The 27,800-nt window shown below is 34.3% G+C and overlaps 1 protein-coding gene across 4 annotated transcripts in view; it reads right to left on the bottom strand.

Annotated features, from left to right (window-relative positions):
- Nucleotides 1–27,800, bottom strand: part of LOC149778551 (uncharacterized) — a 109,272-nt gene that overhangs the window by 66,932 nt on the left and 14,540 nt on the right. For all 4 annotated transcript variants that reach the window (XM_089939455.1, XM_089939454.1, XM_089939456.1 and 1 more), the window contains exons 2-6: nt 23,529–23,649; nt 18,153–18,449; nt 12,632–12,771; nt 3,609–3,729; nt 376–527 (exon numbers count right to left, since the gene is read on the bottom strand). In XM_089939455.1, the coding sequence (XP_089795581.1) occupies nt 376–527; nt 3,609–3,729; nt 12,632–12,771; nt 18,153–18,449; nt 23,529–23,607 (789 nt within the window). In that variant the 5' untranslated portion in view covers nt 23,608–23,649. The remainder of the gene's footprint in view (nt 1–375; nt 528–3,608; nt 3,730–12,631; nt 12,772–18,152; nt 18,450–23,528; nt 23,650–27,800) is intronic.

The raw sequence follows: 27,800 nt of genomic DNA, 5'->3' as shown, positions 1-27,800 counted from the left end.
GGGAAATATAAAACTGCATGAGTTGTACTAAACTAAGAAAGATAAACAGAGTGGAAGTCAGTTGTATAATAATTTAACTACAGAGCAATTAAATATGTCCATTTTCCTGTTCCCTATGATAATGGAGATCTGACTTCCTACACACATACTTCTCAGATGCTAAGCTGGTGGAGAGGGACATGCCTTAAAAGAGTCAAAAAGAAATGGAATGATTCAGCTCTAACTGGTCAGGGCTAAGTAGTTGAAGGCAAATTATAGGATGGGTTTATCATCAGGCATCAATGGAGAACAACAGAAATTTCTACTTATATAAAACAAATCATCAATCATGCATAAGCTAAACAGCAAAATAGCACACACTGAAAAGGTACCTACCTTTCTGCTTTGGCTTTGGGTTTGGGTTCTCCTATAACAAAAGACTGCTGCTATGAAAGATGTGGTCAGTAGTAATGAAGTTATTACAAGCATTACAACTGGCGTTATCTTATCTTCAGCATGGTCTGTTGTTTCTTTGTCAAAACTGCCAACTTAAATGAGAAAAAGGAGAGTGAACATAAATGAAAACAACAACCAGTTAAATATCAATTATATTAAATTATCCATGTTTTGTTTTCATTCTTTGCAGACATGGTTCATTAAATGTCATAAATTCACTACATAAATGTATGCAACACTGCAGAATCCACAATGTCTAAGGTAACCTTATGCAACTTTGAACTCCAATACTGATCTTGAAACCACAAAATCTAAATGTTTTTCCCACTCTACAAATGATGTGCATAAGAAGTAACGAATTCATAAATCAACCTTTCATTTAGTTACACTGCATACTAATTAGTTATACTGTGATGCTAAGTTTTACCCCAAAACAGAGCGCCATCCCCAGCCCAAAGTCAACCCTTCAGGTTTGCATAATTGTCAAGTTTACTTTTGTTTCAGAAATCCATCTGAAATCATGCCACACAAAAACGACATGGACCTAATGTAATCTCTAATGATACAGTGCATCATCAGTGTTCTTGTATAATACTAAAATGCATGTCCAAAGCCTGTGCATTTACTAAATAGCATGCATGAACTAGTCCAAGGTGTAGTCATGTGCTGAGATCATGGAGATACATGTACCTCTTTCCACAACAATTGACCAAATCATAGATTGGTTTGCCCACTACTCGCATGACCCTGTTTCATGGAACCTCATACATGCCAACCCTTAGTGAGGTTTTGGCATAATTATTGCAAACATAAGTGGTAAAAAAGCATAATCTGAGCATATAAAATGTAATCTATATATAACATGTGATAATTACAGGAAACAGTATGAAATATATACCTTTATTTTTGCTTATAACCTGGATCTGCAGCTGGTTAAAATTCTTGTCACAAATGGACAAAATCATTGTGGAATAGTACCAGTTTACAAACAAAAAAACAGACAAATTATTTATGTACAAAACTCAGCTAATTTTAACAGTTTTTGCTGAATGATTGTGGAGTCAATATGCATAATGATTAGCTCAAGCTGAGTGATGTGTTACTTCACTCATATTCTTCTTTTTACATTTGTAAAGCACAAAGAATTGTCCTTTTTCTTATCTGACAAGTTTTGAACTTTAATGATCCTTCTGCTCTAACATTTTTCAGTCATACACAAATGATATAACATCAAAGATTAATATTGATAAAGCCTGTTTCGCTTAACATCTGGTACAATTTTGTCAAATAATAGACTGGTCTGCTACATAATAATTTTATCAAAATATGAATCTGTGAGATAAGGTTTTAAATTGAAAAAACCCATCTGCTTCTTGGAAATGTGTATGGAAGTTCATGCAGGTCTATGATAGACTAATCTATTAGTCCTATGCTATTCTTACACAGCAGTCTTCTTTTTAAGAATATTCTCAAATTTATATGACAAATACAAGTACAGAGATTATCTTTAAAAAAGGGCCCACTCAAATTTGTATTGCTTTATTTTTATTTTAATTTTGATATATCAAGAAAGCATAATATATCAGAATCAGATGAGCACAATGTTCATTTAGGCCCAGCTTGACAAGATGAGAAGTCTTGTAGTGAAAACCTCATGTTGACATTAATGATTTCTGCTGTCATTACCATATGGTACATCAGATCGGTACCGGTTTTATTTAGGACCCTATAGACATCAGAGATGTTTTAGTGAAATCACATGCTGATATATAATCATCCTTTCTGAAGGAGTAATAATATAAAGATTTTCAAGACGACTGACTGATTTATCATTATGGACTTGATCTTATCTTGAATTTTCGGAAATTCTTTTAGTCAGTAGAGTGTCAGTTTCTTTAAGAGACTCTTGTTGCTCATTACTAGATTGTTTTTGGTGTTTAATAACAAACTTTAAATTAAGCACATAAAATAAGTTTAGTGCAGGACTGAAATGCAGTGTCTTCAACTTAATATTTCTTATTGCATGACATGTGTGCTTACAATAAACATATGAAAGTGAATATTCAAATATGTGATATCGTATGCTTGGGGATTAATATGCCATGTGTGCTATAGATAGAATTTTTTAAAATTAAAAACAAGAGACCCTTAATTAAATCAATAAGGAAAATAAAAATAAAATAGCAAACTGCAACTTAAGAACACAAAATCAAGGCAGATTGCACATGAGGACCGTAAACAGCATACAGGAGAAGGATTAATCCACATGGGCCTATGATGTGGGAGTCAGACCTGTGTGCATTATTTATGTTCTACATTAGAACTTTCCATCTACTGGGAGCTGGAATTGTAAGCTGGGACAAAAGGACTTGCATCCTAAATAGGAGCAAGGCAATAATATCAGGCAAAGTATTACTGCTAAAAAGCGTGTCTCTAAAACTTCAGTCATATTTTTCTACTGTTCTGTATGGATTATTCACAAATAAAAGCAGATGATAATTTCCACTCTATTGTCTGAGAAAAATGGCAACTGATTAAGCATCTGGAAGTCTGTGTCATCTAAACATGTGCTGATTAGTCAATCACATTAGAGTAACTGAGTCTGCTTCTAATCAATAGTTCATTGTATATACAGCCGATGAACAATTAACCAGGACATCAAGTAATATTTACTTTATTATCATTTGCATACGTTTTGTTAAGTTAGCCTAGAAAAGACCAGTAAGAAAAAATATTGAGCTAACCTTTGGAAAAATAAAACATAAGTGACAAAATCAAAATAAAGACAATTAAGAAGTGAACTTTTCTAAGAAGTTTTAAAATCAGGGAATTTTGTGCAGCTATTTGGGTTCATAAAAATTTCACATCATTGATCAGCTCTGAATTTAGTAGATACTATTTTTAAAACACAAAAAAGAGTCCTTTCTTTAAATCAAACAAATTGCCAGTATTTTAAAAAAAAGACTTATAAAGATTGTTTTCCTTCTAAAAGACAAATCAGAATTTCTGTAACTGAACTGAAGATGTCATATGCAGAATTTTAGATAGAAAAACATCGTGCCAACTATTTAAATTTCTTGTCAATTACTGTTATTAATAACTTGTATACAAGTATTACAAAATAAGATTTTCTTCCTGTAAAATGTAAATAAAAAGATCAAAATACAACTTACTTTTATTTACATAGATCTCAGAACAATACACTCTGGGATCCTTTACACAATCCACGGCAGGTCCTTTGATGCAGGCAGTGTATGATCCCGGCCTCTCTGTGGAATTTATTCTCAAAATGGACTGCAAAGACATTTGGTCTATTCAATACAGAAATAAATTTAAACTGAAACAAGCTTGGTTTGTTGTTTTATAGTACAGCAATAATAGTATGTTATTTAGTGCCATGACAAGTGGAGTTAAGTGTCTTGCCTAAGAGTGCACCATAATGGCCAGCCTGGATTGGCCAGATATAGGATTATAACCTGCATCACTTTGGTCATGCCGATCCATAAGCCAACATGGCTCCTGCCTCAAATAGTCATCACTTAAATATGTTCTTTAAATCCCCAAACCACCAGGGGTGCTGAAATAATTTTATTTTCAAACCTCACTTTTCCTTGAAATACTACAATAAACATATTTCTGGCTCTCATAAATTTGTTTGTCTCCATCTGTATGCACTTACTAAAATACAGGAGATTTCAAACAAGATGCCCAAGTGTGCCTGTGATTGCTTAACTGGCTGGCATAGGCATAATTTATGGGTCTTTGAGAAAAATGGTTAACATTGCTCAACATTTTAGGAAGGCAAATGTTTACAAGTTAATGTATGCACATATTATTAAAGATATAAGGTGCACGTTAAATTCATCTAAAGGGTATATTGACTGAAGAATAAAGTTAAATTATAAAATGCTTAAAAAAAAAATTAATTTGAAGTCTCTATATGGAAAGTTCCATTTAGAAAAATTATCACATCTCTTCAAACTTTGACATTTCATGATGACAATGAGCACAACCATATTCAATGGGAATGTTACACTGAAATTCTGCCACTGATTTATCAGTTTTCATATATCTAATACTGGCTGACAACCTTTTCCCGACTGTAAAATCTGGACTTTTCACCAAAAATATGAGTAAACAACAAGACTAGTTTAACAGCTTGATCCATTATAGTTTAAGAACAATACCATATGTTCTCTGAATCCTGTTGTCTGTTACTGTACCCATATCTAATTATTAATAAAACATTACTAAATGTATTGCAGCCTTCAGAGGACACAGGTAGGTAATCTTGTGGTACATCTATAATTCTTTCTGTAGCTGAAACCTGCACACAGCCTTTTTATATGCATTACTATGCTCTCTACTGTTACTGACATGCAATGCTAGACTGTTGCAGCATCAGTACATAAGGCATACTTCATCTGCTGTTCACACTCATCCTCTATAAACATCAAGCAGAGAATCCTTCCAATTCTGAAATGTTCCTTCTGGTAATTGATTACCATTATGCTTTCTCCACACACATGAATCAATACTGTCTTACAGTATTCGAAGTACTATTGTTATGACTCTATGGTCTTAAACTAAGTTCCACAAATGAGTGAAAAGCATAAGTTTTGCCAAATTCACCAAATCATTTATTTCCCTAAAGTAAAAAGTGAAAAGTTGCAAAAAGAACTTACAGCATTGTGCATTAAATCCCAAACAGTCCTATGAGTTATATCAAATGTATGGAGTTCCAAACGAATTCCATTGGTGTTCCGTATAAATTCCAATACTGAATGTGCTAATGTGCCAAAAGTCTTTGATGTATCACAATAATATAATCCCAAAAGTCCTTGAATGAATTCATAATAATTCCAAAATAATGACTTAGTCCAAGAAGTGTTAATGAGCATTTTTTAATTCCAGGGAATAATTAAAATAAATTAATCCACAAAATTAAAAACTGAACACATCAATAAGACTGATTCCACTTTGGATGTTAAGGTATGAATGAATAATTTTTCAGGTACGAAACAACAACAACACCGATATAAAAAGACACAAAAATCAAGCTTCCTTTCCAAAATAATCAAAGTTGTGAACAGGATTATGAATTTCCAAGTGAAAAATTGATGTCCTAGACAAACAGTCAAATAAACATTATTACCTCCAGAAACAATCATTTGAATATTTTATATATAATCATAGAGAAATATTAACTATGTATTAAGTTGTTTACAAAAAAAATATCTTTAGTCAGGTACACAATTAACTTGAATTTGGACTAAAGCCAATTACAAATACAGATATACATAATATATAATCATTGACAACAGCTAAAACAAAATACAAATTAAATATACAAAACACAATTATCTGTCTTGTTTAGCTTCAACCACATGTGGACTATTGTAGCACTGAATGGTGATTAGCTTCAACCACATGTGGACTATTGTAGAATTGTATCGTGTTTAGCTCCAACCACATATCGACTATTGTAGCATTGTATGGTGTTTAGCTTCAACCACATATGGACTAGTGTTGCATTGTATGGTGTTTAGCTCCAACCACATATGGATATTGTAGTATTGTATGGTGTTTAGCTTCAACCACATATGGACTATTGTGGCATTGTATGGTGTTTAGCTTCAACCACATGTGGACTAGTGTAGCACTGTATGGTGTTTAGCTTCAACCACCTATGGATTATTGAAGCATTGTATGGTGTTTAGCTCCAACCATATATGGACTATTGTAACAATATGGTGTTTAGCTCCAACCACATATGGACTATTTTAGCCTTGTGTGGTGTTTAGCTTCAACCACATGTGGACTATTGTAGCACTGTATGTTGTTTAGCTTTAACCACCTATGGATTATTGTAGCATTGTATGGTGTTTATCTCCAGCCACATATGGACTATTGTAGCAATATGGTGTTTAGCTCCAACCACATGTGGACTATTGTAGTATTGTTAGGTGTTTAGCTTCAAAGCCATGTAGACTATTGTAGTATTGTATGGTGTTTAGCTCCAACCACATATGGACTATTGTAGTATTGCATTGTGCTTAGCTTCAACCACATATGGACTATTGTAGTATTGTATGGTGTTTAGCTTCAAACTTTGCTCTGGATAGGATACTTAAAATTCAGAAAAGAATGTGTAGGTTAAAATTCTAAATATACCATTTGACACCTCAATTTCACTGTTATTTAAAACCTGCACATTTTCAACAATTCATATGAGAGACTACTTTAACAAAAGGCAAATATCATGCATACAACTTGTCTGGGCATCCATCTGAGTTATATGTGATTTTGCTTCAGTTATGAGAAGATTAGCTTGATGAATCTTACAATCTATGATCAAGTTCTCAGTTGAATTTCACCAACTGAAACCAAGACTGAACAGTCTTGCTTGTTCTGGAATGTTATCCTGGATTCCCTCCCATTAATTTTAAAATTAGCCTTCAATAGAGAGTTTAAAGAGGGCATACCATTCTCTTATGAAAAAAGTTCATTCAACATAAACACTCAGTGCTGGCAAAAAAGAAATTAAAATTAAAAATTAAAAATAGTGCGTGTATGTGTGATGGGATGTGTGTGGGTAAGCAATTTGTATGCATGTTGTAAATACTATAAATATTGTAAATTCTTTATCAGAGGAGATTGCTAAATCCTGTATACTTGATGCTGGATGCAAAATTATAATGTTACTCCCATAAAATAAAGATTTGATATTATTATCAATATTATCTGTTGAACTGTCTGTATACAGGGATATACTGCCATGATAGACTAATCTGTCAAGCAGGCTTTAAGAAAAAGTCATTTGAAAGTATTTCTGTTTTTTAATTATTGCAGCGATATTTGATATAGGCATCATGTGTACAAACTTGAAACCCATTCATGCCAGTTTGATTTCTTCACATTTTGTTAAATGTCTGCTGAGCAGTTTTAAGACAAATGAAAGGTTTTTCTAGCTTTAATAATGTTGGCCATATCTAATGCCTGATTAGCATTATTGGTATATTTTCATTCAATCATGTACTCTCATAAATTTGGTTAAAATTGGTTCAACCATATTTTACCAATAAGATGCTTTCTGCAGAACATTCTTTCTACTGTGAACAACTGCATAATTATGTTGTGCAAACAAATGTTTCAAGATTTCACAATTTTGTATCTTCATCGATATTCGATAGCACATCAGCATCATTTATCCCATATTGAAAAGCCTATATGCCTGGATGTTGTCTGTCAAAGATAGTCAAAATTCTTTCAGTGGGGCACGTTTTCAGATAAAGTTGTTTTTCATAATGTCTGGACACTTTCTGTCCAATTAGGTCAAATTCTGTTCAGCAGTTTTTGAGACAGATTTTACTATCTTGTGTAATGGTGCCAATATATGATGGCAGAGTGGCATCATTAGCACAAAATTAAAAAAACATTTCATATTAAAATACATTTTGTCAAATTTGATCCAATTACTTGCTATTTAATGGCAGATTGCCTTCATTTGTATAAATGTTAAAGTCTTCATACCAGGATGCTTTCAGTGAAATCTGGTCAAAATCTGTTGCATTGTTTTCTCCTTCTAACTTTAGTAACAGCAGCTGTACTGGTTATAGACCAACATCATTTATATAAACATGAAAGCCTTTATACCAAGATGTTTCAGTCAAATTTGCATAAACTCTGTAAAGCAGTTTATGAAAAGTTTGCTAAACATGTTTTCTACTCTTTGGTAATGGTGGCCAAATTTGATAGTGGATTTGTATACTAAGTATACATCTTCATACCATCATCCTTTCTTTGAAATTTAGATTCTGTTTAGCGGTTTTTGAAAACGTCTTTAATCGTGTTGTCTACTCTTTTGTAACAGCTGCAACATTTGATAATAGTTCAGCAAAGTTTGAAAAAATTGTATTGCCATTTATCCAAGTATGCTTTCTGTTAAATTTTGTAAAATTCTGCAGAATGGCCTTTGAGAAGTTACTTAAAACTTTTATCTTATAACACTGGCCATATTTAATAGCAGATACACATCTTTGTACAAAACAGAAACAATGTCCTGTGTACTCAAATATAGATGCCCAGTTAAGAAAGCACAATGCAGGCAGAAAACACATGAGAGCAATGGAGGACTGATACATGAATGAATGCATAGTTGGATGAATGCCATCTTGTCCTAATATACCTATGAATCTAGACAGCAGCCTTTTCAAAAATATATTTCTTTGCATTTTACGTGTTTTTTTATGTTTTAATTGAACAATTTAAATTCAGCTGGTTTCACAATTACATGTTTATAGTAAAAGTTATAAAGGTCATTTAAGTTTTCAGAACTTACTTTTTCAGTAATGGGCATGACATTTCTTAAAATGTGACTGTGCATACCATTAAATGGCATTTATTCACTTTATTTGGATCCTCATAAATCCATATCCCTTTTGGAAGATCATTTATTAAATGCCCAGAAAAATGCTGATATGAAAATCAATGCTAAATCATCCATGCATTCTTGGAAGAGATTAACCTAAAGGCATGAACCAGAACAAACTGGACTGAATATCATGCACTGTGATGTCACACTGAAACAAATTTGTACCACCCTGTTAATTGTTATGATAGATCTAAAGTTCTCTTTTACTGATCCAGTTTAGTACCTGGCTACCATTTTAAAAGTCCATATGATCCAAAGTTGTTTTTATGGCATTTAAAGTGCAGTGCATTCAACATTATGGATTTAATAGGGTTTAGTGAAACTATTTTAGTATTAGATATTTAAAAAAAACAATAAAAATTTCTTTTTATTTCAGTAAATGTTCCTACATGACCTGTATGACTTTTACGAAAGAAAACCAAATCTGAATTGTCCCTGCTTTTATCACCCCGCTTTAAATATTTGGATAGTTATCTTGGGGTGACAGGTCAAAGCACAAAAGTACATCCCCTATCAAAAATATGAAATTCTCTGAAACCACACAGCAACCAGCATCTTGTAGTCATGTGAAACAGTGGCTAGTAAATTTAAGCAAAACTGTATCAAACCCTTCTTGTCTCACATCAACAAGTAGGAGATGTCAATCAGCAAATAAGCATGTGAGTATAATTTAAAAATTCATCAAATATGATTCATCATTAGATGATGCATATATGCTCCATGTTATACACAGTCACTGAAATTGCTTAGTTATTTTGATCTTAATAAACTGATATACACCAATATTATGCAATACAGTTTTATTATAATATTACAACTTGAATTAAAGTTACATCCTCACACTGATGTGAATGTCTGCACAGAAGGATGATGTAATATTTTTAACCACTTTCTCTTTACTTTGCTGGACATTTGTTTTAAATTCACTGATCAAAACTGCTAAATCAAATGTTTCTTCTGTGATATCTATTATTATCTTTATGTTCATTTTTCTAAATCCACTTCATTAAAGCAGTACTTATCCATTACAAATTTGTATCATCAGGAATTAATTTACAATATGCAACATTAATGTAAAATGATTACTGTATACAAACAAGAAGCCCAAGTGGGTTTGATATTTGTCATACAGTAACTGACAAGTAGGTTTTGAAAGCAAATTCACAAATGTAGTCAAACTGTGGAGTGTAAAGAAATGCTTGTAGCACCTTGCTGCCATTGCCTGTTCGATGTAAACAAAAATATGGGTATTTCCATTTTTATGCTAAAACAAATGTACTTCGAAGAGACTTACATCCCACAATGCAAAAAGAATTTCCAAAAATTCAAGATAAGATCATGTTTTTCCATCTAACTGCTGAGAGTTGAAACTATCTCTGATATTCTCAAGCAAAAACAAGATTTTAAATTTGCTGCTATTATAGTGTTGGATGTCATATTGGATGTCATATTGGATGTCATTGGATGTCATATTGGATGTCATGTTGGATGTCATGTTGGATGTCATATTGGATGTCATATTGGATGTCATATTGGTACCATTTTCTCTTAGGACCAAGTAGACATCATTCAAACTTTTTTGGTGATCATCAATTCAGGGGAAGAAGTGACAAGACGATTTTCAAGATACCTGTCACAGAAGGCATGCTGAATGTAAGAATCGCATCATTTTCATTTAGAAGTATCATAAGAAGTCTATTGGTGTAAACCCCATGTTGACATAACCATCCATTTGGAAAGAGTAGATATAGTAATTTCAAAATGGCCATTATAGCAGCCATATTGAGGTGAAGTTTGTATCAATTGCATTTAGGACCAACAACGGACTTCTTGCTGATATGGCTTTCCATTTTGGAAGAGAAAGAATTAATAACAGGAAATCTTAACGACAGGAAGTCTTTCAGTGAAAGCCTCATGTTGATATTATTGCACATTCAAGAGAAATAATAGCACATTTTTCAAGATGGAAACTGTGGTGGCCATATTGGATGTCAGAGTGGCACCATTTTTATTTATAGCCAACTAGACATCATAACAAATCTTTAAGAAAATACTCTATGCTGATACAACCATCCATTAAGGAGAAGCCACAACAAGATTCTCAAGGTGGCAGCAGTGTCAGCCATACTGGATGTACAAGTCATGCCATTTTAATTCAGGACTAATTAGACATCATAAAAAGTCACTAAATTAACATATGTATTCCTTCTCCAAAATTGGTCTGATTGTTGTTGTTTTGAGTGTAACACAATTTCTCATTGCAAGATAGACTATACATGGTGTCCAATTTAACTGGTGGAGGAAGAACCCAAAAAAAACCTGGCAAGAACCGCCATCCCATATGTAGTTACTAGCAAGCCTTCTCACTTACCCACACTTGCCAAGCCCAAGACTTGATACCACATGGACAGAGGTCAGATGGCACTGATCATGAAAGGCGAGCACTTTAGACCACTCAGACACCCAGGACTCCTCATTGGTCTCAAAGAGTATTTTGAGTTGGCTTAGATGTATATATATCTAGTATGGATGAATTAATGTGATCATAGAGACCTGTTAGTCAAGATTACAATAATATGAAGAAAGTCACTGAGCATGAAAATAAGGTCACAGAGAACTCTTTGGGCAAAGAGGATGTGGAACATTTAGTAGTGCATCCACTCACCAAGTTTCATCATTCTAGGTAGAATTGTATGCATATATAACATGGCAAAAACAGAAATTTAAAACTTACCAAGAATCGTCACTGTTATGTAATTTTTAAATGCAATACAGGAATTAAATAGTGATGTTCAATGTCTGTCTGCTTCAGATCAATAATTACAAAACATGTTGCAGCACTCCCAGTTGATCACACTATTACAATGTATATATCGATGTAAACATTATTGTAGTGTTAAGCATGGTGTAAAAGTTGGATGACAAATTCAAAACTTGCAGTCCTGCTTCAACACTAGCTGAGTGGTAAAATGTGTCAATCAACTGGTCACTTTAGCTGTCCTGATATTTACAATGACATAATTCAGTGGCTGAAAGACCCTCATATGTGCATGTTGTTATTATAAGAGCACAACAAAAGAACATGATGCAATAGTGGGGTGGCAAGTTCAAAGACTCTGACTAGCTGCTAAAGAGGAAAATGTACTGATATTTCCAATGACTGAATCCAGAGACAGAAAGACCCAGAGATGAATATGTGGTAATTATAAGAGTACACCACATGAACAAGTTTGGCTTTCATTACTGTGCTCTAATAAACGCCCCCTTTCGGAAAATGTAATATCCTGGGAGCATTTATTAGGGGTCTATGGTATAAGTCACATTGATCGACATTTGTAACGTGGGTGTATTATCAATTAAAATGCATCCTCTTACCAACTTCCATCAGCCTAGGTATAACAGCATTTATACTGCAAGCAAAACCCAAAAGCTCAATGTGAAAATGTAATGAAGAATGTACAACTAATGTACTTGAATCTACAAATTTTAGTCTCCTCCCCTTGGTGTTGGTGCTATAAAGCCCACCCTAAACTGTAGCCTAGGACCTAAGAAGAAAGAATGGTGGACAGGCAGGAAGGGTGTACATATGCATATGCTATTATCTATGCAGATGCAGACACTGACGGTTGGGGGGGGGGGGGTACTGATAGCTTAACTCTGCTTCCCAAAGGTGAGCTAATAAAAAGTAACTAGTTAAAAACCAAACCATTTCTTGAAATCTTAGTTTATTAATTTAACAGCTGTATTTTTCGTTCTACTTACAGTATTTTCCTGACTGTTGGTCCAAGTCACTGTGCCATGAGGAGTGTCACATTCTATTTCAGGCCAGGTTGCATTTAGGTAGTATATCTCTCCAACCTGAGTTACATTAATAACAGGTTTACATCCTGGGGATGGTGGTACTTAAAGAGAAAGTATAAAGAAAATCAGTCAAACTAACAACCTAAGAGCAGAACAGCAGTTTTTATGCAGGACTTTTATCTTTGTCATTATGTTGACAATAAACAACATACTCGGAGTTCAGGGAAGCTTCTTTTTATTATTGCATAAGCATTTTCTTGCATTTTTCAGCACATAACCCAAAGGCTATTTCATTGATTGGTTCTTGTAAAAAAACAATCAGTGATAAAAAAGACAACTTGTGTACTAATCATAACAGTTTCATCAAAGTTTTGCATTTTTTCTGTTCATTGTTCGATGCTAAGTGATAAGTTGTTGATATTAGGATACTAAATGCCATTTGCAGACAACTGGAGGCAATATCCTGCAAGCAAGATGTTTCTGAAACTGTCAGAAGCAGGAAAATGGATATGGTTAACAGATAACTCAGGCCAGAAAATCTCCATTTTTAACAACAATTGGTATGATGGTAGCCAGAAAGGCAAGTTGGAACTCAATCCAATTTGAAAAAATGTCATTATGCACTATAGTTGTAGCTTTTCATCCTGAAGTCTTGCAGCAGTTGGTGTGGTGAGTTGTAATTAAAATTAATGAAGACCTCAGATGACCAGAATAGAAAAAAGGAAAGAGAAAACTGCAGCTCAAGAACAACATGAGACAGCAATGAATGATGTAATAGATGGGCTAAACTTCACTAAATATATATATTAGACATGGAGAACAGGGAGATCATATCATTGGGTGCTCATGAATAGGTCATGGGTTGATGTCACTACTGGACATCAATTATATACAATTATACATGTACATGCATGCATATAGCACCAAGTAAACTTAAGCATCTGATGACATTCATGTTTTTCTTATTTTCTTTTCCTACTGTTTACTATACATAATATAGAAAAATAACCTGTTTTGAAGCAGAGTATCTCTCATTTTTACAAACACACATTATGGAATGTAAATCATTACTGTTCAAGTTATCGTAATCTGGTGCACTTACAATCAGAAATTTTTCTTTTAGAACATGTTTTAGTAGCAGTTTAATTATTTCCCAATTGTCTAGCTTTCTGCTTGTTTCATATGAAACATTCCAACAAGATGGCTCAAAATTGACAATTCCTTTTAAAAGAAATTGAAACAACATAACAAGGGGAAAAAACTGGTGATAATTTGATTGCATTTGAATAAGCAGGTCAAAAGATCTGGTGATTGTGTGCTACATCACGTAATAGAATGTATTCAACACCAGATATTCAACCCATATTGTGGCCTCATTGTTCAGATCAAGCCAAAAAGATGTTTCTGCTGTGAATGATTTTAATGATTCATATTATGTTTAGAAGAATTTTTCACCAATGTTAGTACCGCTCCAGTGGCCTAGTGGTTAGAGTGTCCACGTCTGATGCAGGAGGTCGTGGGTTCGATCCCTGGCCGAGTCATACCAAAGACTTACAAAAATGGTACTAACAGCTGCCTCGCATGGTGCTCAGCATTAAGAAGTTAGTATTAGGACTGGTCGGCCTGGTGTCAGGATAATGTGACTGGGTGGGACATCGTCCTACATGTCTGCGGCATGATGCCCCAGTGCTTGACATCACTATAAACTGTCACACTGCAGTCATCATAGCGATATGACTGAAAAATTGTTAAAGCTATGTTAAACAAATCCAAATCACACACACACACACCAATGTTAGTTTTAAATAATTAGCATTAAAATGCTTATTAATGCTAGACAATTTTACTTTGTTGATGCATGGCATGCTGACATTTTTAGTTAATCTTCATAATTAAAATCTTAAAATCTGACCAATGATAGATTTACATTTACAAAAACTGGGAAAAGTTCATAAGTGGTAAGAAAATTAATACCATACATGTACTAGAAATAGCATCAAAGATGAAAAATTAAAGAAGGAATATTCCTGGAAATGCAAACTCATGACCTTGTGTTCCAAATTGCACATGTAGGCATCACACACTTTATCTATTTGGCCACAGTAACCAGCTGTAAAGCAGTATACCACACACAGAAACATGCCAAATACTATTCAAAGAAATTAGTTTCATGACTTTTTTGTTTGATTTTGTTTGTCTCTATTGCCAAATGCTCCATGCATCACAAACACGAAAACTCAATATTTCAATATCTGCTTCAAATTAATTATGAGAATTGGATATATGTTATGATTAGGTTATTGACATATCATTTCCATGATTATTTACTTTCTTTTATATTTTTTCCTTACCAGAAAGAACAAATGATACGATACATGTCGAGACAGCAGAATGCCCAAAATCTGTTGGAAATTAAAATCTCTGAACATCTCAGATTTGATAATTTCCATCCTTATTCGTTTTAACACGAGCTTGAGGTCAGTTTAATTAGAAACAATTACCAACTTAGCTTGTTAATGATGGGATCATGTACCATGCACCAAATCAGATTGCTTTGTGTACTGGAAATGCACATTTCTCAAGCTGAAATTGACATCATCTTCTGATGCTAATGTTTTATGACAGTGTTAACAATATTCTTTGCTATAATTCTGTAGATATACCACTTAATCTTTGTGGGGGTTTTTTTGGGGGGGAAGGGGGGCATTTAATATTCTAAGGGGGGGATGCTTGCTTGAAAACATTTATCTTGCTTTGATTTGTATTATAGAAAGGACACCATGCCATACCTTTTCTTACCTGAAAAAAATTGATCTTGCAATGATTGAAACAACAAAATATATCCCCATAAGAAAGAACAATATAACCCCATAAATTAAATGGCCAGTTCCTAACAGTACACATGAAATCAAAACTGAACAAGATTAAAGTTGTGTACATTTATATTCAGCCTCATGACTGGGCCATTATGTGGTTCAATGTATTTAAGTGTATATTCAGAATTTGCTGTTGCTTTTATTTTTAAGACACTAGTGTATGTCCACTGGAATTTAACTGTCCACATCTTAGTGGATTACTTTTCATGTTTTAAAAGCAAGATAAATTACCTGGTACACTGTTTCTGAGAAGATCAACACGGTGTGCCTCTCGTCAAGTTAGTGCACAAATTTGTTCTGATTTCTCTGAATAAAGCATAAACATACTGCAAAAGTAGATCAAACTTTTCTAAATGTACAGAATATAAAGTACATTTTTATTACGTTTTGTTACTGATAGAACTTAAGATCATTTGATTCTTGGAAATTGTATATGATTGCAAATTATGCATGATATCTCGGTCTTCATTCATTGGCTGTCCAAATGTCGATCAGTAAAATCAAACAGCCCCTCCAAGGTTGATATGGCACTGGCATGCAGGTCAAGGAGCAGTGGGGATTTGCAGGAACAGTAAAACCTGTTATGAGAGACCGCCCCTTCTGCCAACAAAAACCAGTCTCTCAAGACAGGTGGTCTCTCATAGCAGGTTTGTACAAAAATGCCAGTTTCCAAGGTCGAGTTTCAGAACAATTTAAAGAAAAGTAATCACAATCACTGTACATATATTATATTCTTTATTGATATCCCTGCTAACATATTGTATGTATGCATCTAGAAGCAAAATTATATAGCAATAAAGATATACTTCTCTCATTAAACATGAAATCACATTTACTATTGAAGAGTACATATATTAGCACATGAAATCATTTCTGATTTACTTCTTTTCCTTTACAACAACCTAAATTGTTTTTACTGACATTTAAACCGCTTTTTTGCGAGTGGTCTGCTCCTTTTCACTTCTTTCAGTTACAATAATTATTTTCTCCAGCCTTAAAATTTGTCTCTTTTTAGATGGAGGTTCATCCATTGTTATTAAAGTTTTAGGTGTTAACATTATTAGTGCTCAGTTGTAATATCGAACGTAAAGACAGTTTTGACAGGGCTTTGGGAAAATATGAAAAATCTATCCATTTGCACTACATATCTAACTATTAATGAAATAAAAAGAAACAATTATCTCATTCAGAAACAGAACCATTTACTCAGAGAAAAAAGTCAACGGCTTCATTCAAAGAAGACAAATAAGGATTCAAACTCTATAAACAAAGTGTGTAACCCAGTCGCACCAAAGCTTGAAAGCTTTGTTTGGGATGTAATTGCATAACATTTTGGGAAAAAACAACCAACATCACAAGTCTTGAACACTACCAACTGAATCCCACAAACAATTCTCTCTTGCTGGTTTAATAGACAATGACCTTATTCACCACAGGCAATATGGATTAACTCTAAAGACAAACAATATATGTGACCACTACATGAATTTAGGCACTACAATGGCAATTCATAGCATGTACATACACTGAGCCTGGTTTACGGACTGTAGCAACTATCATTGATAGCCCCAATAATTCATTATTATTATTATTATTATTATTATTATCTTTATTATTATAATTATTTTTATTATTACTATAATTATTATTATTATTATTTGATCAGAACAATCGTTAATAATCAAGCGGTCATTGTAACAATTCATTACATATAAGTCAATGGTGTCTATGTTCTCGTGATACAGTCATTCATAGGGATGCTGCATCCTACTCACGCGGCCGGGAAGCAGGCTATGTGCGGGAATAATTAGTCAGGTTCCCTACTTTGTATGTTGTGTTGCTCTCTCCTACAAAGATAGTGGAGACTGACGCAGTGAGCATGAAAAGCAGGGAAACCAGACTAGGGAATAATCTACATGTACTTTAGTCAGGTAAGCTATTAAACAGCATAAGCATACCCACCAAATTTAAGATATTGGTAGTCAGCCTTTTTTTTTTTTAGAACGGTATGAACAGTTGTTGTTACAGGGAACAAATAAAGGTCATTGGATTATCTCCTCGTTTTTGCAATGCGGTCTTTCATAGCAGTGTTGAAATGCATATTTTGCCAAGACATTGCAGTCGCTAGTTGTGTTGCAAATATGCTTATTTTGCATGTCTAAAAGAATATACAGATGTAACAGGAAAAATCTTGTTCCAAATTTGATTTGTTTCTGACATTATTATAATTAGGTTCTGTTCACGAATAACAGGAAGTAGGATCCATCGCTAATCAAGTGCCCATGTTGTACTTGATTTTTGGGCAGAGTCTGTTCTAGAACTTAATATTTATGGGAAATTACTCCCTCCATCTGAAGAAAGGGGAATTTTCAGAACATACATATCATTAAATGATGAAACTAAGATAGGGCATGAAAATATGAATGCACACATTCTACAGATCATTTGAAATGATTATTATAGAATTTATTACAAAACCAGCCGTTATGTTCTAGAATAGACACAATGACAGTCATGTTTTAGAATCAGACACTGACTGGGTATCCACTCATTCATGGTTCAGAAATCAACATAATAGCAATCTGCAGACTAATATCTACACTTACCCAAAATGACTAATGTTTCATTCATCTGCTCTCGTCTTGCACCATTTGTACGCTTTGAATACAGCAAAGAATAGCGTCCTTGATCATTAGCACTCACATTATGGAGCCATATATCAAGGCTGTCATCACGTTTTATTTGTTTGGCATCTTTAAATGTATCATCAGGTATATTTCTAGTCCAGACGTGAATTAGATAGTTATTGTGATATAGAGTAAGACGCAGCTCCTCCTGATTGATTTTTGTATTAGTAAAGAGTTTCACATTGTTTCCCTCGCATACAGAAAGTGCATTAGCTTCTGAAAATATATGAAAAGTATTACATACAAAAATAATACATAATTACATGGATATCTAAGTCATAATCCCCAAACACTGAGTGATGTTAAGAAAAGTTTTGACGAAATCCAAGACACAAGTGTCAAACAATGTAGGACAAAAGTATAAGTTAGATTTGTAAGACATTGAAACAAATGTTCATTTTAAATCAAATTTGCATATTTTTCATAGCATTTGAACATTTTACAAGCAGAAACATTCACAGCTGTGACCTTTTATGTAAGATTTCTATCTATGAAATTTCATCCAGGCTTGTTTAACGTAAGATGCATTTTCTAATCAGAAATATATCCAAGATGTGAAGTTGTTTTTGTCACCCTTACCCTGAGAGCATAAAGAACAGTAACTGGAAGCTCCTGGACAGCAGTCACAAGGAAAACATAAATTTCTGAGCCTTAATCACAAATAAATGAAACAATTGATGTTTCACCTATTTCAGAGCTTACTGTTGGTTGCATTTATAATTAACTAGTGCTCACTATGTGATGCAAAAATTGTCAGGTGAAAATCAAAAGTCTATTCAGAACAGCTGGTGGTGATGGGACTAAACCAACTAAAAGAATGGATATGTGCCCTGCTGGTTTGGAAATTATGGGTCTTTCAGACCTCACCAATCATTAAAAGAAAACTTTCATAATGTTGAGGCCCCATGAGTAGAATGCTATGGAATTTCAACTACCCAAAACTTGACGTTCATGGAACTGACCCAGGTTTACAGTCATTAGACACAGACTAGGTATCCCCAGAGATGTATATGGAGTATTTAAGGTTAAAAATTGGCATTGTTTGGTATGGAAAATACTGAAAACTAACGATCTGTGTGATATGCAATGTTGGAAAAAATGTTTCTTTATCATGGCACATATCCATAGTGATCTTATGGCAGTCAACACCCACCCATTGCACGTCCTGGAGTATAATATTTCAGAGGAATTTATATACCGCATCACCAATCCATCCTGACAACAAACAAGACAAAAAATCCCAACCATGATGTATGGGATTTTTTGTCAAAAGTTACTGAGCATGAATAAAATCAAGTTCAAAACGATAATTTATGTTTGTGTTCATTCTGATTAACAAGCAGCACCACATATCCCAATATTAGATAATACAGCATGCTAACCCTATATATTTTGTTCGGGATAGCAGAAATTAATGTCAGATTAATGAAAAAGAATAAGAATGTATACCTTTATATGCTTAATATGTATAACTTAATATGCTTAAGTTACACATTCTTATTCTATTTCATTATTCTGACATTAATTATTGCTATTCCTCAAAAAATGTCTCAGTTTAGCTTACCTGGAAATTACATTTTAAGGGCTTTGTGACATTAGTGACTTGTTTGTTTATGATTTAAGAATGATAAAATTGATGATTGCATGTATTATTATTATTTGCATATTCATTTTACTTGTGGACTCAACAATGTCAGGTTTTTGAAGATTGGTTCATTTTAAATGTGCCTGGTTGCACAGAATAAGATCATATCAGTTCATCTTTCACATGAAAATATGTCATCATGAAAAGTTTCATTATCTACATGTAGAGCTGAAATCAAGTAATTGCATGATACAGTTACTGTGTCAAAAGATAAATGATCTAACTCTATATGTAAATTGTTTTATACATGTATTTAGGAATAAATTCAATATTTTTTATTTCATCTTTTTCTGTGGAAGAGAAGCATAAAACACTGATTCACTTTTTATTCCTTGAAGAAGTATCACCTTGTCTGGGCCATGTCACTGAACGGAGACTATACAAATGAAAGTAAGCCCCTAGAAAATCCAATATTTTTCATTTAATAGATTCATATTACAGTTATGGGAGAACCTAAACATTCTTAATGCTGACAACAATGCCTGCATAGTAACACAATCAGAGAAGTCGGCTTCACACACTACATTTGTATGAGATCTGATCCAAAATAAAAACTAATTGCTACAAACTCACACCCTGGTAGACTAAGATTTTTTTCCATAACAAATCACAACCTGAAATTCCCAAGTTAATAAATGTCCAATTTAACGAATATGGTAAAACTAATCTATGTAATGAAGAATGCCAAAACTATTTCATTACAGCAAGGGCCTGCATGTTGAGGCCATGATCAAAACATTGCTAAAAATGTGACATTTACTACAGGGTCAAACGGTTGAGCAAGTATGCTACAGAATTCATTTAGGAAACAAAAGCAAATGAAACAAAACTTCAATCAAAACTTAAAACAAGTTGTGATTGTGATCATGACCCCAAGGTCAATGGGGTACATGAGCATATTGCATAATGAATTGCCTCAGGTTCATATTGCTTCGATCCAAGTGAAAAAGAAACAAAGTGGAATTCAGGATATATTAACTGACACTAATTTTACCCAAACCTCAAGATGCAATCTTTCTATGACTGTAAACTTGACCCCAAAAGTCAAAGGTACAAACAGGTATGTTGTGGTATGAACTGTCTTAGCTTCATGCAAAGTATGTTACAAACAAATCCATCAAGGGCTTAGGAAATATACACAAATGAAAGTGCTTCAACCAATATCTTAACTCAAATTGTTATTACTGTGACCTTGACCCAAGGTAAAAAGGGGAAGGTAGTACATCAAAGAATGAATTGTCTTAGCATCATTATGATGAAGTAACTTAAATCGAATAGTTATTACTCTGACCTTGACTACATAGTAATGGGGGAAGCTAGCATGTCAAAGAATGAAGAAAATCGATCAAGGGATCTAAATAATATAAACAAATGAAACAAATATAAAGTGGGGCCCTGAGTAGTCTAAAGTAGTCTTATAGTTTTTCCTTAATATTTGTTGTTGTTGTTGTTGTGGGGTTTAATGCCATTTTTCAGCACACGATAGGCTATGCATGGCGGCCAGTATTAATGGTGGAGGAAGAACCTGGGAAAACCCTGGGAAAAACCACCGACCAACGAGAAGCTACTGGCAAGCTTTCTCACATACCCACATTGGCCGAATCCTAGACTCGATTTCACGCAGACAGAGGTGAGATGGCAGTGATCCGTAACGGAGGTAGCCTGATGGCCTCAATAACTGTTGTCAGATATAACATGCCATCAATTTCAATTCTGATGCTAATGCAGACTGGATGATGGCTTGCTGGCAACTGTTTGTACTGACACAATTAGGCCTAATGCAGAAATGCTCTCATTCTGGAGCACCTTCTAATGTAGGTAGAATGAGGAACAGTGGAATGAGAATGCCATATGATGGCTCTTTGTGATATCGTCCAGGGAGGAATGATTATTCCAAACCTAACAGACTTTGATTCTTGTTGATGAGTTCTCTTGAGATTGAATCTAACTGACCAAGAAATTGTTGCTGTTGAAAAATAACTGGTACTTTTGAGAGGGAAAAAGATGTTTCTCACTATTTTTTCTCTCTTTTAGCTAAGCCAAACAGAAACATAAGACTGACTTGACAAAGAGTTCAATCTTGATCATCCTTACCACATATATGCACCGAGACTTGGAAACTGAATCAGCTTAGAAGGAACTGAAGATAGCTGCTTCTGGGTTTGAAGGCTGCATTGGCAAATAGAAACGACATAACTGTAGTTGCCACTGAAACACTGGAAACACTCTACCATCGATACTGCTTGAATATGACTCTGTACTAGCCTATTCTAAAGAAAAGATTTAAGCTTAGATATACACAAGAAACCTTACATAGAGCCTTGGAAGAAAGTTTAATTACCAAAGAACACAAGGTTCCACCTAAATATTAATAAGCAAGAAACTGGTATCTTGACCTTATAAACCTAATAAATTTTGAGATGACGGTTTAAGACAATTGAGGAGCCGTTATAAATTTAAGACCTCATGATTGAAGCTAAGCAATCGTATAATTAGACAGATAGAGAAGAATATCTGTAACTGCACACAAAGAGAAGATCAAATCAATGCCCTGCAAACTGCATCAATTACAGAAGACTCCTGGCTTGGCATAATAACTGACTCCTATCCTGAGCAATGCAGTCTGTAACTCTTTGAAGAACCTGAGACATTATTCCAAAAGGTGGAAGGCAAAGGTGCACAGTCGATCACACTTCAGACTGGAGATGTCTATCACCCATGTAATCTGAACTGGCAATGGAGAGGTTTGTTTGTTGCTTAGCCTCACTGCAAACAAGTCTACCACTGGCTTCTCCCCACAGCTGAAAATGATTCTCTGGAACTGACTGGTGTGGTAACAACTTTGTGAGTACTACATGTCCTTGCAATGATAGGATGTCAGCAAGAACATTATATTTGCATGGAAAAGTCAGAGTGAGAGTGATCACCTCAAAACCTGTCCACCAAGGGAGTTTCCTAACTTCAATTCAGAGAGAAGTGCCTCTTTTACATATCAGGTATGCCACTGACTGGTGTATTTTTCTAGGACAACCAAAACACAACTGTGTCTTATGAGACTGATGTAAACCTGCAATACTAGAAAAACCGCATGCATTTCTAGGTTGCTGATGTTTATTAACGAGTCCTGCCTGGACCACAACATGACTTCCCCATATGTATATAGGTGACAATCCCAGCCTGACTATGAGACATGTGTATATGGAAAGACTTGAATTTCTGGGACAATTAGGCAAAAGGTCTAGATTTATCCAGCAGGTGGTGATAAAATTTGGATCCCAATGAATTCTGAGCTAAATTTGGTCCCTGTCAGGTCAAAATCTATCAGAAATGTGGACTCCAGAGTTTTCACAGATTAAGCTAATCAGATGCATAATCACCTCATAAATATGCATGGATGTAATCAAACTCAGACTTTGATTAGTTAAGCTCACATAACCAGTCTTAGCAAATTCTGATCAAACTAAAACCTAAACAAACAAGTGTGGATACACTGATAACAGATGCATGTTCATACCACAAGCTCAGAGCCTTTGAAAAGGTGAATTAAAAGCTTTGAAAATTCTGCATCATATGATGCTTCATTAACTAAATTCAATCTATAATGACACTGAAATTATTGTAGTAACTGTATACATACAGTAAATACTTACTGCTTGAGTTCCATTGATTGCCTAGCAGCATCGTAACATATAACAATGATATGAAGTGTAGAACCCAGCTCTTTTTCATCCTTTAGTAGTAATATATCACAACTGAAGAGATTACCAATACCTGTAACACAGTATAATAATAAATGCACACGGAACAATTAAAGTACAGTTTCAAATATTCTAAGTAGAGTCATGATATGGAAATTATTTGCCCACTTGTCAACAGTGTAAGGTCAACAAACAACTTTAAAGAGAACTATTTTGCTTTTGTACAAAGAGAGTTAGTATTTTATTATAAATATTACCAACCTCCACAACCAGATAACTACTATCGTTCATCCAAATAGTAGACCCTTCAATTTTCCAGACACCATATTTTCAAATTTGTAATAATTTTTAATAGTATGTAACATTTCTGCAAACATTCTACTTTTTGTTTTAAAGCCAAAATTATATAAAAGAAAGAATTGCTGTTATACATGTACTGTCCAAAAAGAATAAAAAAGAATTAAGTGTTAAATATCTTATGGACATTCATGCATTGTGGGAAAAGGGTAGTCGCACAGTAATAAGATTTGTTGTACCAATCTTTTTACCAATTCAGTTTCTCCATTTTCTGGGTATGAAAATGTATATATGTTAATATTTATGAAGCTTTATTTAGTAAGCAAGAGCCTTCAAAGGTGAGAAGTACATCCACTACAAAGATTGTAACTGAAAACTGTTTAGTGTCACCTGCCCACCCACCTAGTAGAATCAAGGGATGTAATTGATATCACATCCACTGTAGAGGATAAAGGATAGGTAAAAAAGAAAAATATGTGTGTTTCAGGTCGTCTGACCATCCCTGTTTTTCATTGCCAACCCGAGTACTTCCTCAACCCCCTCGCCACCCCACCCCACCCCGGAGTAAAAGAAATAATCCCCGATTTGATTTGTGCATCTACCTCAGCTGGTTTAGCCCAGTACTTGAAGTGCTTATTGTATTATATATACTAATCATTATAATATTTATATAATGTTTGTTTTATAAAAAAGACTACAAATAAAACCTACCTACTTACCCCAATTCTAAAAACACTGCAATAGGAATCATACATATTTTGGGAGGCCTTAGCAACAGTTTAAAGCACTGACCATTAAAATGAAAATCAGGGAAAAATCCAGAAATATATAATCATATAAATTATGTTTTTTACTAGACTTGGTGCACTACCTTTGAAATGAAATAAACTGAAATGAATTAGACTAAATACAATAGAACCTGAAAGCACAATGGCACTGTTAGGGTCAGTCATCCTAAAATTCAGCACACTAAAAGAGTCTGCTTTTTGTCATTTTTCTGTGTAAGTTTAAATGCCAAAACATTCTTATGTGGGCATTTATATTTGAGGTTAATATGTACCTTCTCATTTTCTTTTGATTTAAAATTCAAGAGGTTTTAAGATCATGTAGGAGGTTATTAAATCAAATGAATGTTATTAACTAAAATGTTTCTTCAATAAAAAAAATTGTATTCACTTAGTGCGCAGAGACGCACCTATCCCTTTTTGTCCCTCTATATGAAAGTGAAAAAACACTTAACCACTGCTTACAATGTGGCCAAGTATGCATTTGTACCTGTTCTAGAAAAGAAAACATACTCTCTACCCATCCTCTCTCTCTGAATTATTATTCATTTCCTGTGGCAAATACTGGCAGCAAGAGAGATTATTAGAAACTGTATTAGTTTTGTTTTCCATACACAAGCAAGTTGTAATTCGTCGTATGAAGATGAAAAATGTATTTCATCACTATAAATTATGGAACAGAAAATGTCAACTAATGTGTAGGCAAGGACCCATGACTTTTCAGCAAATACAACAGTTTTGCGTTTACAGGAATTTAATTATTTTATCATAATATCTGTGTCTAACATATATCACGTACTCGGCCTATCTAAACAGCACAGAGATTCAAATTATCAAATATACTTAAAGGAGACCAGAAACCAATGGAAATATAGAATAATAATAAAAGTACTATAGCAGAAAACCTTATTCTGAAGTATCATCTGCGACCGTAATGCCAATATTTAAATATTGGCCTATCTTCTAGGAGTTGAATTTCCGTGACCTCGTATGCAAAATTTCCGCGCCTATTCGGTTACTTTCGGGATGTGACGTCATAGTAGCGACTCCAGCAGCCCAAGTGGGAGTTGCTAGAGTAAAAGACAATACCGTTTTGCGTTGCTTACGGGTGTAATGGAACATTAAGGAAAGCCTGTGGACATATTTTTTTTTTCTTTTCCGAAAGATAAAGGCATCATGAAAGAATAGGTGCATTATTACAAACGAGTCGATTTCAAAGCAACACCATACAGCACTATGTGCTCGTTACATTTCTCAAAGGAATGTTACGAGAGGGATCATCAAAAAATAGCAGCTCAAAGATACGTAAATGCTAGGCCTAGACTAAAAGTTGGCGCTGTTCCAGATATACCTTTGGACATTTTAAATCCTGGGAAAAGAGTTAAACGTGTGAGTTACGAAAATAGGCAGAAGGACGAGTAAGTGACCACAAAATGCAACAATCAGTCCACATATCTTTTATCTAAAACAGCAGTGCTAAAAACAAATCTGATAGCCCGACACCCTGGGCCCCTTCTGGTTTTAGTTCCGGCCCATCCTGTATTCAAAGTGAGGTACCCGTCAGGCTTGTCAAAACAAAAATTGTTTGCCTGAGGAAACTTTGATCGCGCTGGTGAAATGAGTAAATGTATTTTCAAGATGTTGACATACATGCCTTAACACGGCACAATCTAAATCAAATCACCACTGTCCTAGGTGAAATTTAGATTTGATTTTAATCAAATGGAAGCTTTGCTAAAAATAAGATTCTAAACCTGTCGTGTTTCGAGAAAACACAATTTTCAGTAATCTTATAAAAAATAATTTTAAAAAAATGCATTGTATACATGTAGTTTGCATAAACGGTAATCTCTGTTAATTGGAACTGATATAAAACTATTCCTTGGGCAGTTTAAAAAGCAGCGATTAAAAAAAAAAGGTCAAAGTTTCACATTAACTGTCTGACAATAGAACGGGGGGGGGGAGCTATTGACCCCCCCCCCCTTGCCCCAATGTGCGACCGCCCATTTGACGTGCCTTTTCTCGCTGTGATACGCCTTATTATTCCCCCATGACAAGCTCCTTTTGCATATTCTGGTCAGTTCTGGCTAAATTGCAAAATAGCTAAAGTTTTGATTTAAGTACGCAAACAATACAGCCGGTGTGACTAATGAACATACTCCTTATCCTTGCATTGATCTTGTGATCGGACGTACTTCAAAGAAACCATGTTCGACAGTGTGTATGTGTAAGCATCAGCAATCAGCAATACCAAATAAACGATGCCTATTTTGTTGTTACTTACGATGCCATGGACTTCATTTTAACAGTTCAAATTTGCAGTCACAAGTTACCGTACATGTGGCAACTGTTTTTCTCAGTTTTATGCCCCACCTTTTTTCCTTAGGTTTCAGTCTTAATGCATGTAACACTGTTTGCTGAATAAAATATTTAATCAGAATTAGTTCTTTAGGGCCACATATACCGCATGGTATATTTTGTTTTTTTCCTTGTAATTTAATCATGGTAATTAAACTTTTCATATACGGTAGAGGAATGTCAGGTGTTAACTGGCCGAGTTTCTTTGGCGGAAATGGAGATGCGATTTTGTTTGCAGAGAAAATTTCAACGTGATCATTCATTTAAGCTAATTGGTGACAATTTTATTCTTTTAATTATTTTTTTTTACTATAGTACTGTTGTAGTTGTTTAAAAAATCTGAAATTTACTTGAATAATGTTTAATCTTCACGTTCTATTTACTGAAGAAGAAAAAAAGAAGAAAAAAACTGTTGCATGATATTAATTATTTCGTCCAGTGCCGGGTTTAGACGTGTGTGCGTGTGATTTGAATTTTTAACGTAGCTTTAACAATTTTTCAGTCATATCGCTACGATGTCAGCAGTGTGGCAGTTTAGACTGTGGATTGCATACGTTATATTTAAAAATGGTTTGGGGTTGGGTTTTTTTCTTCTGACAAATGAAAATTGACAGACATAATGTAATAATCGGGACTTCGCTGCGCAAAATTGAGAGATATTACGAGATCGGGATGTAAATGAGGAAATACCCCCCAAATCGGGAGGTTTTTCTCCCGGCTTGAGAGTTGACAGGTATGAACTGTCCGGGCTTGTGGAATTTCATTCAGGACTTTAGTTTATTTA

This window comes from Sinohyriopsis cumingii, chromosome 17 (genome assembly GCF_028554795.1).
Source record: "Sinohyriopsis cumingii isolate HCF-2022 chromosome 17, ASM2855479v2, whole genome shotgun sequence".
In the NCBI taxonomy this organism is placed as follows: Eukaryota; Metazoa; Mollusca; class Bivalvia; order Unionida; family Unionidae; genus Sinohyriopsis; species Sinohyriopsis cumingii.
This window is presented reverse-complemented; position numbering and strand designations above follow the sequence as displayed.